Raw genomic sequence first — 18,199 nt, 5'->3', positions numbered from 1 at the left:
TGGCTTACTAAAAAAACAGCATTTCTTAGACTACGCAATTTATGAGACTAATTGCCAATACAGACATAGATGTAAGTGGATATAAAGGTGATAGACATAATACAATTTTCCTAATGACAAATTACTTACTATTTCACACACACTTTCAGAAGAAATACTTTCTAACCAAATAATATCACTTAATATATTTTAAATAATTTGCCTAACAGAGTGTTTACTTTAAACTGCATATACTTTCTTATTTTTCTATTTGAACATTTGCCATATCCATTACACATTAACATAGAAATTCAATCAGTAAGAACTTACCCTAAGCATGGGGCCATTTTGAAACACATGGGGCTCATCACAAACCACGCAGTATTCATTCAATACAGGGATCCGCTGTTCAGCAAATTCAATTGTCTGAATAAACAATACAAAAAAATCAAGTCTGTGAGGTTCTTAAGTAATTTGAAAGCCCTGTAAGGACCAAAGTTTTTCACAATGGACGGTCTTAACTCATACCTGCACTAGGAAGCCGCAGTCTCGTATTGGAATGCATTTTGCACCATTTGTCTATAAAAAGCAAGGTTAAAAAAGGTAATTTTTCATTGGGGAAACCGTAGAAATAATAGTCTTTATCTTTTTCAAAAATGAATATGGAAATAATCTTTCTAAGTCCACATGAAATATTGCCAGCTATTATGGCATCAAAATATTACAATGTTTCTTATTAATTCTATCAGCCCTTACTATTACAATGTTTACATAAGCTAGATGAATAATACTTGTAATTTCTGATCTTTTAGTGGAAATGACTGATATGATATGAATACAACGCTGGTTTCCTCTATGAGCTGTCAGAAAATGCTCACCACACCCTCATTGGAGTATTTCAACCTCATCTTACAGCCAAATGCAGTGAATCCTCCAAGGGAAGACTAGACAGCTGCTGGCAAACGGCTCAGCACAAATCACTTATTAGGCCAACTGTGGGGGGAAAGTTAGGTATTTTCTTTCAGAATATCTGGAATTAACTTTTTGGAGTGAAACTATCAGGAAACATTCCACTATATTAACTGACAATCTTTCTCCATGTCTTTCTTGGCCTTAAAGTTTACCTTTGAAAACAGATGAAATTTTAGAATATTCACATGAAATTATATTCTAGTTTTCCTGTGACAAACATAATTTAAAATACTAGTTATAATTCAGTTGTAGAAAAAATATAAGAATGACTTTCTCAGAGAAATATCTTACTTTTGTCCACTTCTATTTGACTGGTGTATCCAGTATGACACCCCCAACATACACATATTTAAAACAGCAAACAAAAATTTTTATCAACCATTTTTTCAAATATGTAATAACATGTATAAGATAGGTCTATCTGAAAATGACTACAATTCCAATCAATGGAGAGTTGCAAGGTTCATGTCCCAGCCAATATACCAAATATAGTTTAAGGTACATGTACAGTCATCATCTGACTCCACGTCCTCCATAAACAGCTTTAGCATAACGTGGACATCAAGAACTTCATGTGAGACTCGACCACTGATCTAAGTGCTGATTTATCACCAGTCATAATATTCACAAAGTTCTCCCATATATAACTAAAGGATTATTCTTAATCTAATTATAAGACAAGTATGTTCCTCCACTACCCACATAGGGAAAGAAAGAAAAGATTAAATAACCTACTTAATAAATATTAAAATTACATGCTTCCTTGAAAGGAAAAACTGTAAATCCAATTGACTTTCATTGTTCGTGGCATTCAGTGGTAGGAGTACAAACTGGATTGCAGATCAGTAACTATATTTTTTTAACAGAACCAAACATTTCTGTGCCAGTGGCTGATGTCTGGTATGCAAAAATAATATTCCAAAAGAAAATATACAGCAACCTTAAAAACAAAATATCGATCTTGGTATTTTCCTCCCCCAGATCTTAGCTTAAAATTCAAACAAATCTACTCCCCGTTAGCTAACATTTAAGAACTCAAGATGAAAACAGTTACGCACAGCAGGCTGGGAAGATGAAGATGAAGATGGTGTTAAGATACCAATAAGCCCTGAGGTAAGAGAGAGCCTCCTGCCCTCTGTGCTGGGTTCCTTGAAAAGCTCGGGTTTGGCTGACTTGGGGGCACTGGAGTAGGACTTGCCCAGCAGCTTGTGGCTTTTCAGCCCATACAACTCTTCCACTCTGAGGTTACCGCAGTAAGACCTGCTTAGCAGTTTGTGGGGCTTCAAGTTGGTGTTGTGCTCACATCGTGGGTCTCCAGAACAAGATCGAGTCAATAATTTATGCGACTTGAGAGTGAGGCAGTCATCTTGCTTGCCGGAGGCAGGGCAGGGCCTGGACAAAAGTTTGTGCGATTTAATGGTTGACATCGCCTGCTCGGCCCTGGGGTCGCTGGACAGCGAGCGCCCAAAGGTCCTGTGCGACTTGGCGCACATTTCGTCCGCCTTGACTGTGCTGGAGCAAGTCCTCCGCAGCAGCTTGTGCGTTTTGGAGATGCCGTCTTGCTCGGATTTCAGTTTGGATTTGCTTTTGCCACAACCCGGGGGAGGATAGCTTGGCGACCTTGGAGAGGGGCAAGAATTAACACGATGCAAACCCGGACTTAACCTTCAGTACCCCAACTCAGCTGTGTTATACCAGCACTACCTCCTCATTTAAACTCCACAGACTCCACTTCCAGGCCAAAGCCAAAGATAGGTGTGGAATAGTCACAGGAATTAAATCACATTTTTCCTGACAAATGAAAGAAGATCCCAGCATGTTTTCTCCCTCCTACCTACCCCAGAACCCTTTTGAAGGGACCTCTAAGCCATTTGAAACTAAAATCTGGTTTTAATGAATTTTAGCAATATTAATGAAATACATCTATGCTTTCGATGGAACACGTGTAACAGTATTTTGATTGAAGTCATAAAGAAAATAAACAGAGCTCAAGACAGATTGCTTTAACTGTACTACTTAGAAGCTAGCACTACATAAGACAAGGGAGAAGCTGCCTGTTACCAACCTGCGTAAGGTAGAAAATAAATGCAGGGGAGACTTCACTTTCTTCTCTGACAACTTCTTACCGTGCAGGCAACTGGACTTTTCTTTGCTCTGTTTCCACTGTTGTGTGACAAACGTCTGCATGATTCTGTCAATCCAAAGGCAGGCAATTCTGTTATCACAATTCCAATGTGATTTAAATAAATGTTTCTGTGCTTGTTGCATTGAGAACACATTTTTAAAGGAAAAGTAAACCCAATAATCAGTAAAATACTAAGTTAGAAGTACTGAAGATTTTCCATATGGAAGAAGCCAATCTATAATAAGTTACTAGGGCTTTATTATGACTAGACATATCACAGCAAGTGATTTAAAAAACCCTACTAATTATTAAAAGAATGAAATTATAGCTACAATTTCAATATCCAGATGACAGGAGAGTTTATGAAAGAATAAAAGATTTCTGTAGAATTCTGAGACAGGCTTCAGGATCTATAACTTTTATATAAGTAACAAAAAAAATTCTGAATTTTTAAAGTAAAATCAATTTTTACTTGATTTTTTGCTTCTATGTTTTTTTCTTCATGAAAAGGAAAACCATATAGCAAACCACAAAAAAATTAAGTCAGCAAATAGTATCTTCAACACAGCTCCTTCAATTCTATATATGCTATTTTTAAAATCTGTGTGTACACACATACATATATACACATATACATACATACACACATGTGCCTGTGCATACACATGTGTTATGATAACCACCTTCTCATTACAGTGAGCCAGTAGGATATTAAGTATTCATCAAATGAAAGACGGTGTCTCAGCCAGCTTCTAAACAAAGGTTCCAGGGGTCTTTGGATGAAGAGAAGTGCTTACATATGGGCAACACCATGATTTGCTTTGCTTCCTATCATACAAGAACCACACCATGGGTATTAAATTCATGATTGTCAGGGTAAACTTCAGTACATAACATCATTTATGAAAAATTGAATGAAAGGTATTGACTTGAATTTGGGATCATACACTTCACATACTGTGTAAGTCATACAAAACTTCCAGTTCTTCCCACTGGCTCTGAAATGTTCAGCCTTTAATAACAGACACTCCATCAGATGGATCACAGTTCTGTACCAGATCAGCCATGAAAAGCTATATATCTTCTCTTAAGCTCTTTTATTGACTTCATAGTTCAAATCCCTAGCACCCACATAAAAAAGCCAGGCATGTAGCCCCATGCCTGTAACCCCAGCACTTAAGGGGGCAGAGCCCCAGAGCTCACTGCCCGGGCAGCCTAGCCTAAACAGCATACTTCAGGTTCAGTGAGAGACCCTATCTCAAGGAAATAAAGTGGACAGCAACAGAGGAAGATCTCTGGCCTCCAGCAACAGTGCATGGGTGTGTGCATCCACATGTGCACATACATGCATCTACCACACACCAAAAAAATTGAAGGATGTAGTCAAAACAGAATTTAGAGAAAATTTAGAACACTGCAAGTTGACATAGGTATGTTCATTGAATAGTATGATCTCTTTGTTTTTAGAACAATGATGATGCTGTACATAACAAATAAAACCATTCTTCTTACCTTGGATAAATTGCTGACATAAAAAAAAAAATATTCACCCAAAGCTATCTTACATATAGCAAGGGAACACCTATGTTTATATGACAAGCAAATTAGCACATCGTTCAAAAGTGTTGAACTGAAATTGAATTCTGGCCATAGCATTTTCTGGCTATGTGGTTTCACAAAAACTGCTTGCACTCTCTGGATTTTGGTTTGATCATCAACAGTAAGTATGCGTCACAGAGTCATTGTTACTAAGTCACAGACTAAGTGACTGAGAGCATGTAAGCGACTGGAATAGAAGTAATGTACAAGAAGCAAAGGGGTCTGCTGCCTACACACCAGAATGAGGCTCACAGAAAATATTCAGTGCAAGTCACTTATTAAAATCAAATCTAAGCAATAACAACTAATTTTAAACTATTATTCTTCCCATATGGTTCAGGGAAATAACTTCTTAATATTTAATTTTTCTTATAAACTGTTGTGAAGATGAGATTGGAATTTTTAAATTATATAGTGTTAAACTAGATGGAACTTGAGATCACAGCCAAAAGCACTTACAATTAAGAAAACAAAAATGTGTCACACTGAAATTCATCAAAAAAAACTTGAAAAAATATATCCCATATTAACACATTTTCTACATAACTAAAGTTTTTTTTTCATAAAAGCAAGGGACTTTTAAAAAATGTTAATCACTTACATAGGGGTATTAAAACATATTATTTATTATACTAGGCTCTAAAGCTAAGAACCCAGCAACAACTTTAATTTCTTAGGCTGGAATTATATCCAATTTCTTTTTCTGAACTCATGTGATACACTTTGAAGCCATTACCAGGGGAAAGTTGCCTATTTCATGATTTCTGTGCTGTTTTAGTTCTTGTCTTCTCTTGGTCAACCTCATCCCATTTTAAAATATAAAGGTTTGGCGCTGGAGAGACGGCCTCTGTGGGAATTGCACACGTGGTATACTTACATGCAGTCAAAACATTCATACACATAAAATAAAAACAAATAATTTTCTAAAACTAGAATAAGAAGTTCTTTGGTGCTTACAAGAGCATGTACCAAGGCATGGTGATGCCCAATACAAGAGGCACAATGCAGAGTTCCCCTAAGCTCCTCTCCAAGAAGGGTGAGGAATGGACTCCACTCAGGGCCAAAGTCCACCTGAAAAAATAAAACCAACTGCAGTGGAGAAGCAGCCCTAATTCTAGAACAGAAAACTGAAGATGTCTTCTGTGAACCCTTGAGAGAGAATGCTGCAAAGTGTAATGTGCTAAATAAGCCTTGTAAATGTACAGATGCAGGATCCTAAACACTGAAGATTTATCGTCTAATTCTGCATTTGTTTATACATCTAAACTCAGCAATGAGGGGCTACAGAGCAGATTTTCTCTTTCAAATGCAATCATGTGTAATTCATATCTGAGCGAGGCCTTATCAGTACAACATTATCAGAACTGGGACAATCCTCGAGCTCTGTAATCTGGACAACACCAGACGTCACATTAGACTTCCCACATCAGTGAACATGAACCTGACACAATTTCAAAATGTTTTCTGTTAGAACATCACTCAGTAAAGGCTGCCATATGGTACCAAATGAAAATTCATCAAAATAAAAGGAAAAGATATGGACTGCATCATGATGAAGGACCTAAACTGCTGCATTAAAGTACAAGGATCTAATGGTCTCTTGACAAAATAAATCAAACTTTATGGATTTGGAAGAATAAATCGGTCTTCAACAATTCTTAACAAATTCTAAAAGCTGGTGTTCTGATAAGTATAGGACTTATTTATATTCTGACCATGGTTAATTGAGGTATGTCAATGTTTTCAGTCAGGATTTTTAGCTCTTATCCAAAAGATAGATAACAAGTGAGGGTGGGAATGTGCAGGAAAGGGACTCTACACTGTTTGTGCACAGCAAATTTAAGACAGCCATTTGCTTGCTTTGAAGCCTGGTGACCTGAGTTAATCTCTAGAACACATAAGAAAGTAGAAGGAAAGACCTGACTCTACAAAGTTGTCCTCTGTCCTACACACACACACACACACACACACACACACCCCAAAATAAAAATAAATAAAAAGACAATCATTATGAGAAGTGGTATAGAGAGTCCTCGAAATATTAAAAATTGAATATATGGCCTAGCACTCTCACTCAGATATTTATCCAAATAAACGGAAATCGGTGTATAGAAGATGCATTTGCACACTCATGTTTATTGCAGTACCATCCACAATAGACAAGAGAGGGAAACAACCCAAGTGCCCTTCAGATGGTGAATGGATAGGCTGCATGTGGTGGTACACACCTGTAATTCCAGAACTCAGGAGGCAGATCATGGGGAATTATGAGTCCAAGGTCAGCCAGGTTATATAGCCAGACCCTATCTCAAAGAATTCAAAAAGAATGTGCCTTTATTTCTAGCATTCAGAAGGCAGAGGCAAATGGATCTCTGTGAGTTCAAGGCCAGCCTGGTCTACATAGTGGGTTCCAGGTCAGCTGGGAGTATAGGGAGACTGTCTGAAAAAGACCAAAAAAAAGAAGAAAGGAAGGAAGGAAGGAAGGAAGGATCAAAAAGATAAACAAAGGATAAAGATAAACAATGAAATACTGTTCCATAAGGAATGGAATCCTGTCATGAGCAACCATCATGAATGGAACTAGAGATTCTCTGCTGAGTCAAATAAACCAAGTAGAGAGGACAAGTGCCACGGGATCTCGCTCCTATGCAGAATCTAAAAGAATTGATTCATTTGTATACACAATCTAAAAATACTTATAGAATAGAATGGTTGTTACTAGAGGGTAGAGATGGGTGACAGGGAGAGTTGAATCAATGGGCAGTAAGTTACAAAAAGATAGGAATTCAAAGTTCTGGTGTGCTGTTGCTCAGGTAAGAATTATGCCTTGTATTTAAAAAAGCCAGACGATTTTCAATATTTTCATCATAATGATGTGACACTGAAGAGAAACATATTTAACTTGATTTGTAGTATATTCAATGAGTAAGAATATAGAAGCATCAAAGGCTATCCAGTACTTTGAATCACTTTTATTTATTACTAAAGAATTAAATATCATTTTAAAAACAAAAAAATATGAGTGCCTGGAAAATGCAAGTACAGTTAAACTGAGCCATCCAACAATATGTACATGTGTATATTCTTGAAAACATCATGTTGTACATGATACATGCACACTCTTTAGGTTCACTTGGGGTTATCTCATGTCCTCTTATGGAAGGCTGAGGCTCATGTAGATCCTACGTGAATATAGAGTTGTGTTTCGTGCGCAGGGAAGGTCACCAGCGGAGAATATGTGGACAGACAGCATCACTATTTCCTTCAGCAAAACCACAAGTATTCTAGATCCACATCAGTATACTGGTCCCAATTTCTATGGCTTAGTTCCTACTTAAGTGTTGACCTGATTTGAGAAAAGTCAACACATGTGTCTGTAATTTACCACTATTTTTTTTTCAAATCAAAATTATAATGTCTGCTGCCTTTGTATTTGGCTCTATCAATGGTCTTTTCTTTTTCCTTTTTTTTTTTTTTAAATTCAAAATCAGGTTTTTAGACAAAAAACACAACCAGTGACAAAGTGAATTAGAAAGCTAAAAGTAGTGGAACATGCCTTTAATCTCAGAACACAGGAGGTACAGGCAGGTGGATCTCTGTATGAGATCGAAGCCAGCCTGATCTACATATTGAGTTCTAGATCAGCTTGGGCTACAGGAGACCCTGACTCAAGAAAACAACGATACAAAAGTGAAGTAGAGGGGAAGAGCGAACAGCTACGGAGAAGCGCTATGAAATGTGGGGTGAAATAAACAAGAACTTTTTCGTCTTTTCCTGATACTCCAAACCTATTATCATTTTTTCTACTTCAGGTATATCAGTAATAACAAAGTATGGAGGAATCCTAATGACTACGTAACTACTAAGTCATGCACGCTAATAATGATATACTAAAGAATGTATCTACTTATTCTAATAAATTCCTTACATACTAATCTTTTGAAGAATGAGTTTTATTTATAAAAAGGTAAACTGAGATAGTATTGGTAAAGGGCCAAAGAAGAAAGAGTTTAATTACAAAGGAATGCTTAAAAGGTTGCAGGCATAGGGAATAAGAATGGTATAGTAACCCAGAGTCCGTGGATGCTAACCTGTTACCGCCTCACGGTCACTGAGAATAAGCAGGAAGAATCAGCAACCAAACCTAGTAAGGGACAATCATGCAAAGGCAGCAGCCTAGAGCAGGACAGGGAAATGAATGTAAAAGAACAGATCAAGATGGTCTCCTGGGGAAGAATCCAGGCAATCACTACGTCCGTTGCCCAGCCTTTGCTCCTTCTGCTGGGTACATTAGAGAAAAATGCCTTGTGTCCACAAGAGCCAGCAGGGTGGACAGTAGGGTGCTAGAAGGCTGAGTACATGGACTGGCAGACAGAAGGGCCCTGGCCAAGCTGAAAAGGGAGCCGTGCAAACTGAGCTATGGATACAGCGGCTTGCACCAGGATGATCTCCGATCCCCAGGCACTCATTTCAAAGAGATGTTAGGAAATAAAAATGGAGAAAAACAGCAAAATGAGAGCTCAGCTCTCTTGAAAAGAAATTCGCCATCTTTGCTCTTCAGCAAACTTACTTTTTCAGCTGATGTCCCAATCCAAATCGCTCCTTTGTGGAAATCTGAAAGACATCAACTGTAGGCACTGGAAAAGGGACAGGAAAACACAGTCAAACATTGACTTGAAACGCAGTCCAGAAGATGAGGTGATTATTATTTGTATACATGCATAGATGCACCAACATATTTAAAAACAGTGTGCATTCACACTGTTCTTTGCAATGCTGGTTAAATTATATATGTGAAATATATATTACATAGTAGGTTATTATATATGAATGTCTGTGTATGTTGATATATGATATGTAGACAAAATCTTTAAAATAAACAATAGCTTAAGTAACTAAATTTAGGACAGTGCATGCAACATTTTTTAATTCTAAGAAAACATGCTGTTATGAGTATATAACTTTTTAAACAGTGGGAGATGAAGATAAAGCATAGACTTCTTTTTCGTTGTATGCCCTTTTCAGGTGCTTCATATTATATATGTACATATAGATACACAAATATGTATTTCCTTAAATAAGTAACTCATAAAATTAGTAGCTCATCTTTAAAAGTTGCTCATCAATTATTATTTGCTGATTAGAATATTTATCATATATCCACTGTTCGTCACTATAGATTTTAAGAATAAAAAGGTTAATGGGGGAAGTCCCTGCTCCCTGCTCTCATAAAGTCTATGGCGCAGTGTGCACAGACAGACAATGAAAGGAGTAGACAAATATTTTGGAGTCATACTTTCCAGGACAGTGACAGACTTCAAAGAATTTTAGGTGTGAGAAAGGAGTCAAGAGAAATCCACAGTCTGGGGTGGAAAGAGTGAAATTCATCAAGTTTTGATATATGAAAGAGTACAGGCAGATCAGATTTGGGGAAGGGAAGTTGATTGGTTGATTTTAACTATTTTAAATTCAAGATATTTATTTGGTGCTCAAATGGAAGGGTTAAAGTAGGCAATTAGAAAGAGAAGGCATTCCAGTAGAGGACTGCACTAAAGATAATCAGTCTGAAACAGCCAAAATATACACATATGCAAAGGTGTGGTGCTAAACTATTCAGGCACTACAGAGGGAGAAGAGAAGAAGGCTGAGGAAGGGGCTCGTCACCTGTGAGTGTTCAGCTGTCCATCCAAAAAGCCTAGAGAGGGACGGCCATGAGGGTGGAGACTGCGGAAGCTGTCTACTCTGAACACACACCCACAAAATTTTTCAAAGAAGAGGGAAACAGTTTCATCAATTAAGATGATGAGGACTGATCACAGAGCCATTAAACAATACTGAAACCACTGGCTATTTGTCTGTGAAGTGATGATCCTATAACTTGGCCTGAGTGAATCTGAGGTGAGAAAAAGAAACAAAGGGAGCTACAGACCATAACAGAGTAATGCTAATGATGAAATTTTCCAGTCAAGAGAAACAGTACTACACTGTCAGCTCAAGGAGAACCTGAAGTTGAGGGTTTTATTTTTGTTTTATGAGATGAAAGAAATATTCGTCTCCTGGTTTGAATTTTCTGGAAGAAAAAACAGAGAATAGTATAAGAAGGACAGGGACAGTTGCTGGAACAGTGTTGTAAGCACATGAAAGGGAATGGAAACTACCACACAAACCAGAGGATGGCACTTTATGGGAGCTCAGACAATGTCTTAACAGTGCGTGTTAGGAGTGGGGCAGGTGCTGCCTTCCTACAAGGCCAGTCTCAGATCACACATGCTTTATAGTATGAGGCAAAATGACCTCTCCACACTGCTCACACCTCTACTGCCTGTACCAATTCCTTCCTGAAAATGATCTGATACTTACCTCATGAGGGGTCCTGCAGAATCAGTCCAATCTGATGTGTCTCAAACTCAGAGTTAACTAATTTTTTTTAAAAAAGTCTAACATCTTGAAAATCCAGTGCAACATTTTTTTCCAAAGAAAATGAGACTACTGTGTGCTCTCCCTAAGATCTAAAAGATACAGTCTTTTTACAGGTGGAAACGATAAGTAATTAGGGAGAGAAGGGACAGGATCATAAAGGGACTTGGCTTACTTTTAAAATGTAGAAAGGCCCAAAGACACTAGAAGAGTCAAAACTCTTCAGCGGTGGAAACTATGTGAGACACATGAGGGGGAAAAAGATAATATCACAAATGTCTATCTAGCATATAGTAATTAGTTCTACAAAATAATAATAAAAAATTTGAAACTTAATCATACCATGCATGATTAGAAAAGCACCAATGCTTTTTCAAAATGATAAAACTTTTAGGAAACTATAAATAATAAACAATGACTCAGTCAGCAGCAATAAAATCTAAATGACCTAAAAACTTAGAATACATTATGAGTTCACAAAATGCTACTTTAAAAATATTCCAAAACTCAAATGATGAAATGCCTAATATTGTTAAAATTAATGTAATTAACTGTAATTAGTTCTATTTAATGAATTAATATAAGACAATAATCAGATAAACAGCATGGAATATGAGAGAGAATCTGTACTATCTGAAATTTTCTCTAACTCTAAAAACAGTTTAGATTAAATTTTAATGATTTTTTTAAAATTAATAACTTTCTGAAAACCAATAATAACAAGTTGGAAAATAAAATGAACTATAAAAGTCTGAGGAAGCAAGCCAGTACTCAGGAATAAACTCATCCAAAATTGTAAGCGTCACCAAAAGATGGGGCAGGGGGATGAGAACTGTACTAATATGCAGAATTCAAAACTTTAAGTATTCTTTTATAAGGTAAGGATCACTGCTTTAGAAATGTCTATTCTCGAGTGACTGTGGAGTGCTTGGCCCTAAAGAGAACGTCTGTATTTTCACCTCCAAGGCACAGGGAACATCACAAAAGATGGGGCAGAAAGAATATGAGAGCTAGGCGCTGGGGAAGAGTGATGCCAAAAGGGACCTTCTGGACATGACGTGGCTACTGCACTCATGAACTCACTGCAGCTATGGTTCCCTTCACAGACCTGCAGGAGAGTGGGAGCATCATGTTTTCATCATGCATGGAGGGGCTCATGAGGCCCCACCACTCACTAAGGTACTATGGGTAAGTTAATGGTTGTTGGGGGAGAAGGTGTTACATTCTTCAATGATGTGGCCACTGATAAGTAGCCCAGGTTTCAGTAAATAACTCCTCCCTCATGCTCATGCAAGCAACCATGATTAAACTGGTGGATCGTAACATATATGCATACATGCACATCAGGCAAGTGCACACACACACACACATGCACACACACACATGCACACACACACACACACACGCACACACACACACACACGCACACACACACACACACGCACACACACACACACACGCACACACACACACACACGCACACACACACACACACGCACACACACACACACACGCACACACACACACACACGCACACACACACACACACGCACACACACACACACACGCACACACACACACACATGCACACACACACACATACACATGCACACACACACACACTATCAAAGTGTTAAGAAGTGTTTCAGCAGGAGAGAGGGGATAGTAGGAGGTGAAAATGACAAAATTCATTTTGTATATAATATATATAAGCAAATATATACATGTATGTATATATATATTTAATTTTCAAAGAGTTGTTTTAAAGACTTCAAAGACTACTAGAATCACACACACACATACACATGCACACACACACACACTATCAAAGTGTTAAGAAGTGTTTCAGCAGGAGAGAGGGGATAGTAGGAGGTGAAAATGACAAAATTCATTTTGTATATAATATATATAAGCAAATATATACATGTATGTATATATATATTTAATTTTCAAAGAGTTGTTTTAAAGACTTCAAAGACTACTAGAATGCTGTCCTGTATAAAGGCAAAGACATACGAGAGAAAAAAAAAAGAAAAAAGAAATGTCCATTCTTCCCTAATCTACTTCAAGTTTAACTCTGATACAGATTCACCATATGGTTCATTCTAGGTGGCAAGGAAATGAAGAATTTGACATCATTTTTTCTCATATAATTCTGTTTGGAAGAAGAACCAATTTAACTAGCATATTAGAGATGTATGAGAAAAACAGCCCCCAAAACAAGAAACAAAGAGCAGGCTATCCCCACATAAGAAAGTTGAAGAAAATTTTACTATAAAGAAGAGACGGAGCCAACCTTTGGAGGCCCTATTGGTTGGCCTTTTATCCCCACCCAGTGAGGAAGAAGGGCAAAGGATCCACTGTGAATGCATCTCACACAAGGGGCAAATGAATGGCAAGGCAGGGAGTAAGCTCCAGAAAGCTGCTTTGGACACAGGTCATGAGGAAGCAAAAGGCTGGCCTGGGAGTGTTTCCACCTTCAGCAACTGTGGGTTCCCCCTCTTGTCCCCAGCCTAGCCACGTTAGGTCTCATTCTCACAAAGGAAGCCCTAAGTGAAGATTCAGGGCAAATGGTTTACTGTGAATTGCTCTCAGGACAATCCAATAAGGGACATGAAGGGCATGAGGATGTCAAAAGGGGAACAGCCCAGCAAGGGAGCAAACTGAGGGGATGTCTCAGCTCTGGTGCCGTCCCATTAGTAAGAGTGAAGCATGAATTACACCACTGGCCTCCCACACAAATCAACTCAAACCACAGGGAGGTAAGATACTTACCACCCACAAAAGAGGTCATGTGGCTAAAGACAAGCTGCTTAAAGTATGTGAGCTGTTAGCAGCAGTTGTGCAGGATTGAAGATAATACAGGTGTAGAGGATAGGGTCCCAGATCTGGTAAAGTGTGTCAAGACCAAGGTGTGGCACTATACAATTCCCAGTCCATATCTCAAGCTGTCAGAACTTCTAGATCTAAGTAAGCATGGATTGCTTTCCTTTCCTCTTCTTATTGGAAAAAAATTAAAACGTACAAAACACAGTTAACTTCTGAAGAAGTGCATTTCAACTCCTGCTTAATTATAATACTGAGGAAATCTAAGATGATAAATCTTGGGCAATTACTGACTAATAATCTCAGTAAGATTCAAAATGATACTAATAAAAGCAACAGATGATACAGAGTGTATAATGTGGAGTCAGTTAAGAAGGTAGACAAATTAAATATACAATGGAGATATTCAATTTAGGGCTGAATTTTGAAATAAATCAATTGACAGAGCGGAAGACAGGTTGGCAAAACCTAAGTACTAAGTTATGAAGAATAAAAGAGAGGAATGATAGTCAATATGGAAAACAATGGAGAGATGATCTGTGTACATATATGATTATATAAAAAAACACTGCATTTGGATCTCACATGAGGTTTTAGTAAATAGAAATAAAATGGCTCAATTTTGTTCCTAACAAATATTTTAAAAGATAGTTCAGACCTGACAGCCTCATTTGCTTTGAATCACTCTCAGGAGACAATCAATTAGGCACATCTCATCTCATGAAACATTTGCTTCTGGTCCTTGTTCATCACTACATAGGAAGTCCTATGATCAGGAAGTTGTCAAGTGTGAAGCAGGTGCTCTAATCACTAATATCAGCTGCAGGCCAGAACATCCCCAAAACAACTTAGTCATTTTTATATCCAGTACAGTGTGCTTCCAACTGAGTGAGATATGTACGTTCACCAGCTTCATCCCCCACATAATTGGATAGCTGTGGGACATTGCAGTCAATTCCAGCTAGACCCAAAGAACAGGGTGAGAAAATAAAGCTTATGAAGCTACAAAGTCTTGGGGTAGTTCACCATTTGGCATTAGATAACTATATTAATCTGGGTAGATACAATTGAGATGTGGTTTGTGTCTGTGAGCATTTGCTAGGAGGAAGACATTTTAGCTGAGTGATGAGTTTGGGCAAAATTTATTTACAGTAGAATCCCTTCTTGTAAATAATTGTCAGTTGAAATATAGGAACATCTTCCCCTACAAATTCAAAAGGCCAAAATATTATCATGACCTCTGCCTGTTACATTTACCTAAACTAAATTCTCTGGTAGTCACAGGTGGGATAACTAGGAAAGTGAAATAATTAAACTTGGGCCAATCCAGAATACATTTACTATACATCTACTATATCCAAAGCACTCTTGGGTTTTATTTTGCTTACTTCACAGAAGCTGTTCAATTTATAAAGCCGACATAGTGAAATGGTATCCATACTGTTTTCTTAATTATACTGAAGATAGATCATCTTTCTTGGAACATATCCAACACTATTATCAAGATACTTAATGCACTCAGAATTATCAAATGAGCAGTCATTTTCCTTAAGGCACAGTATATAATCAATGTTCAAAACAATAAAGAAATAAAACTAACCTGGGCCATTTAAATACTGTGTAAGTGAACAGTGTAGTCGGACAATTATAGGTTCTGTTCGAATTACTTCCCAAGCCACAGCAATTTCCTCCTGTACAAATATATTTAAAAATAAGTTTGGCACCTTTTAGAGCTCAAAATGAAAAATCAAAACCAACGTTTAAGCTTAAACTAGTGAAATGCTTAAATTATAAAGGCTTATGAATTATCTTAGAAAACTGTTGTATGAAAAGAAAGCCAAAGAATTTTTATTTTTTGCCATTATACATGAAGATTTAAAACAAAACCATGTAATTATGTATTCTAATTAGCCCACATAAATTTCAGGATATATTAAAGAACAACGAAAAAGAAAACACTGCATGATCCCTGCTTCACTGATCAGTCCTCATAGACCACGTTTACAAAAGTGGTACATAACTAACCGCTGTGAGCCAACCCAAAGTGGAGTTCTTAGCATGAAGATAAACACACTTTAAATATACCAGTCATAAGACAGAAATGGGTACTTACATCAAGAAAGCTGACATCGATATGCAGATCAATATCTACATCATCAATGGCTCCATATTCCCTGAAAGCAGAGATTAACATGAATTTTTCTATGCTCCTTAAAAGTTAATATGTGACTGGGTATTGTAATTGAAAACTCAGTCACTAATTCTGATTGCTGACTTTCAAGATCAGAAGTGACCTTGGATATAAATTAACTAACTCAATCTACTTGGACTGTCATTTCTTGTGGCCTATTTATACCACAAAACATCTTTATATCTTTATATACATATATTTGCATACATAAATTCAAGAGTTTCTTGGTTAATAGTACCAAATAATTTCAGTTCCCTGAGGCAAATTAGTTTCCCCATGTGTCTGCTCCAATATCACCACATCTTCAGAGCTGCTTCTAAGGACAAGAAAGGAGTTTGCAGCATGAAGAGGTAGGGGAGACATGCAGTAAAATGTCCTTGATTTTTTTCTTCCACACTGGGCATTGCTGGTTTGGAAACTGGTTGAGGTGTGATGCCAGTTAAATATCACTGTGTGATTTGGGTACATAGCTCTGTGTCTGCTATAGCAACATTAAACTAAATAAAGATGCATGATCCACATAAAGGCACTATGGAGAATGTTTAGGCTTTGTTTCGGTTTGTTTTTTTTTCCTAGTTTTTTTTCTTCTGATGTCCAGGATCTGACCCTGAGCCTTGCTTATTAAACAGGTACTCTACCACTGAGTTACATCCCAATTATAAAGACCAACTTTTGTACAGCTCAGAGGTACAATGGAACAGCATAATTTTTAACAAATAAACACAAAAATAGTAGTTTTAATATTCTTCACATACTTGTCTATGTTTTATGTTCTTATATATTTTTTCTGAAATTATGATTATTATATAGAATGAAGGATAATAATATATAAGTAACTGAAATTATAGGACTTAACAGACTAAGGTTGAGCTCTTAAGTGGCATAACTTGTTCTAGGGATTTTATGTATATGTGATGATTTACTGTCCATAAAACAGGGCTGGAGATGTAGCTCAGTTGGGAGATTACTCGCCAAGCATGCATGAAGACCTGGGATCAAGCCCCAGTACTGCACAAAACCAGGAATGGTGGTGGATGCCTGAAATCCTAACACTGGAGGTGGATTCAGGAGGAGCAAAAGTTCAAGGTTATCATCAGCTACATAGTGAGTTCAAGGTAAGTCCGTACTACACAAGATTCTGGCTCACAAAAAAAGAAGCAAGAAACGGACAGGGAAGAGAGAAAGAGAGAGAGAGAAGCAAAAATAGCCATAAAACAAGAGAAACAAAAATGTACATAAAGCAAGAGGCAGAGAGAGAGAGAGAGAGAGAGAGAGAGAGAAAACTACTCTACAGAAATGATACTTGAATAAACGTGTTAGTCATTTATAATGGCCCAATATTCACAAACCTACCATTCTAGATTGAAAATTGTGTTAAATATTTATGTATTATATCATTAGATCCTCATAAACTTCTGAAGTAGACAAAAATCAACATTAAATATTAATAAGGAAATTGAGAGTCATGGAAGTTGAAAGTTACCAAATGGGAAGATGAAATAGTCAATGGGATTCCACTAAATTATTTCCCATCCATGCTCAGGCAAGTAATTCCTATTAAACTCAGGGGGCCACACAGAAAAGAAGGCATGGGAGCGGGAGGGGCCCTGCTGAAAGGGAGGTGCCAGTGAGACAGGAAAGAGGACCAAGAGGATAATGGGGGGGGGAGTGACTAAAATTCAGTATATGAATGTATGAAGCTGTCAGAATATTTTTTTAATTATTTATTTACTAACCACATACTTAGAAGACACATTTCATTACAACAGCATTGACATATTCAATAACAATTTCCTAAGCTAATGCCCTGCTGAAAGGGAGGTGCCAGTGAGACAGGAAAGAGGACCAAGAGGATAATGGGGGGGGGAGTGACTAAAATTCAGTATATGAATGTATGAAGCTGTCAGAATATTTTTTTAATTATTTATTTACTAACCACATACTTAGAAGACACATTTCATTACAACAGCATTGACATATTCAATAACAATTTCCTAAGCTAATATGCATCTCTTTCAAAATTGGCTGTAAATTTTTAGGTTTACAGTTGAATTATTACAGTTATACAATATTGTACTCAGTATAAACCC

General features: G+C 37.3%; 1 protein-coding gene across 2 annotated transcripts in view; it reads right to left on the bottom strand.

Moving 5' to 3' along the window:
- The window catches only part of Parp8 (poly(ADP-ribose) polymerase family member 8), a 203,452-nt gene that overhangs the window by 53,900 nt on the left and 131,353 nt on the right, over positions 1-18,199 (bottom strand). For both annotated transcript variants that reach the window (XM_008832936.3, XM_017798109.2), the window contains exons 9-15: positions 16,032-16,092; positions 15,519-15,609; positions 9,246-9,312; positions 3,017-3,142; positions 2,010-2,571; positions 508-558; positions 310-405 (exon numbers count right to left, since the gene is read on the bottom strand). In XM_008832936.3, the coding sequence (XP_008831158.1) occupies positions 310-405; positions 508-558; positions 2,010-2,571; positions 3,017-3,142; positions 9,246-9,312; positions 15,519-15,609; positions 16,032-16,092 (1,054 nt within the window). The remainder of the gene's footprint in view (positions 1-309; positions 406-507; positions 559-2,009; positions 2,572-3,016; positions 3,143-9,245; positions 9,313-15,518; positions 15,610-16,031; positions 16,093-18,199) is intronic.

The sequence above is a fragment of the Nannospalax galili genome, unplaced genomic scaffold (assembly GCF_000622305.1).
Source record: "Nannospalax galili isolate Female #2095 unplaced genomic scaffold, S.galili_v1.0 scaffold235, whole genome shotgun sequence".
Lineage (NCBI taxonomy): Eukaryota > Metazoa > Chordata > Mammalia > Rodentia > Spalacidae > Nannospalax > Nannospalax galili.
Note: the sequence above shows the minus strand (reverse complement) of the source record. Positions and strands in the feature narration are given on the sequence as shown.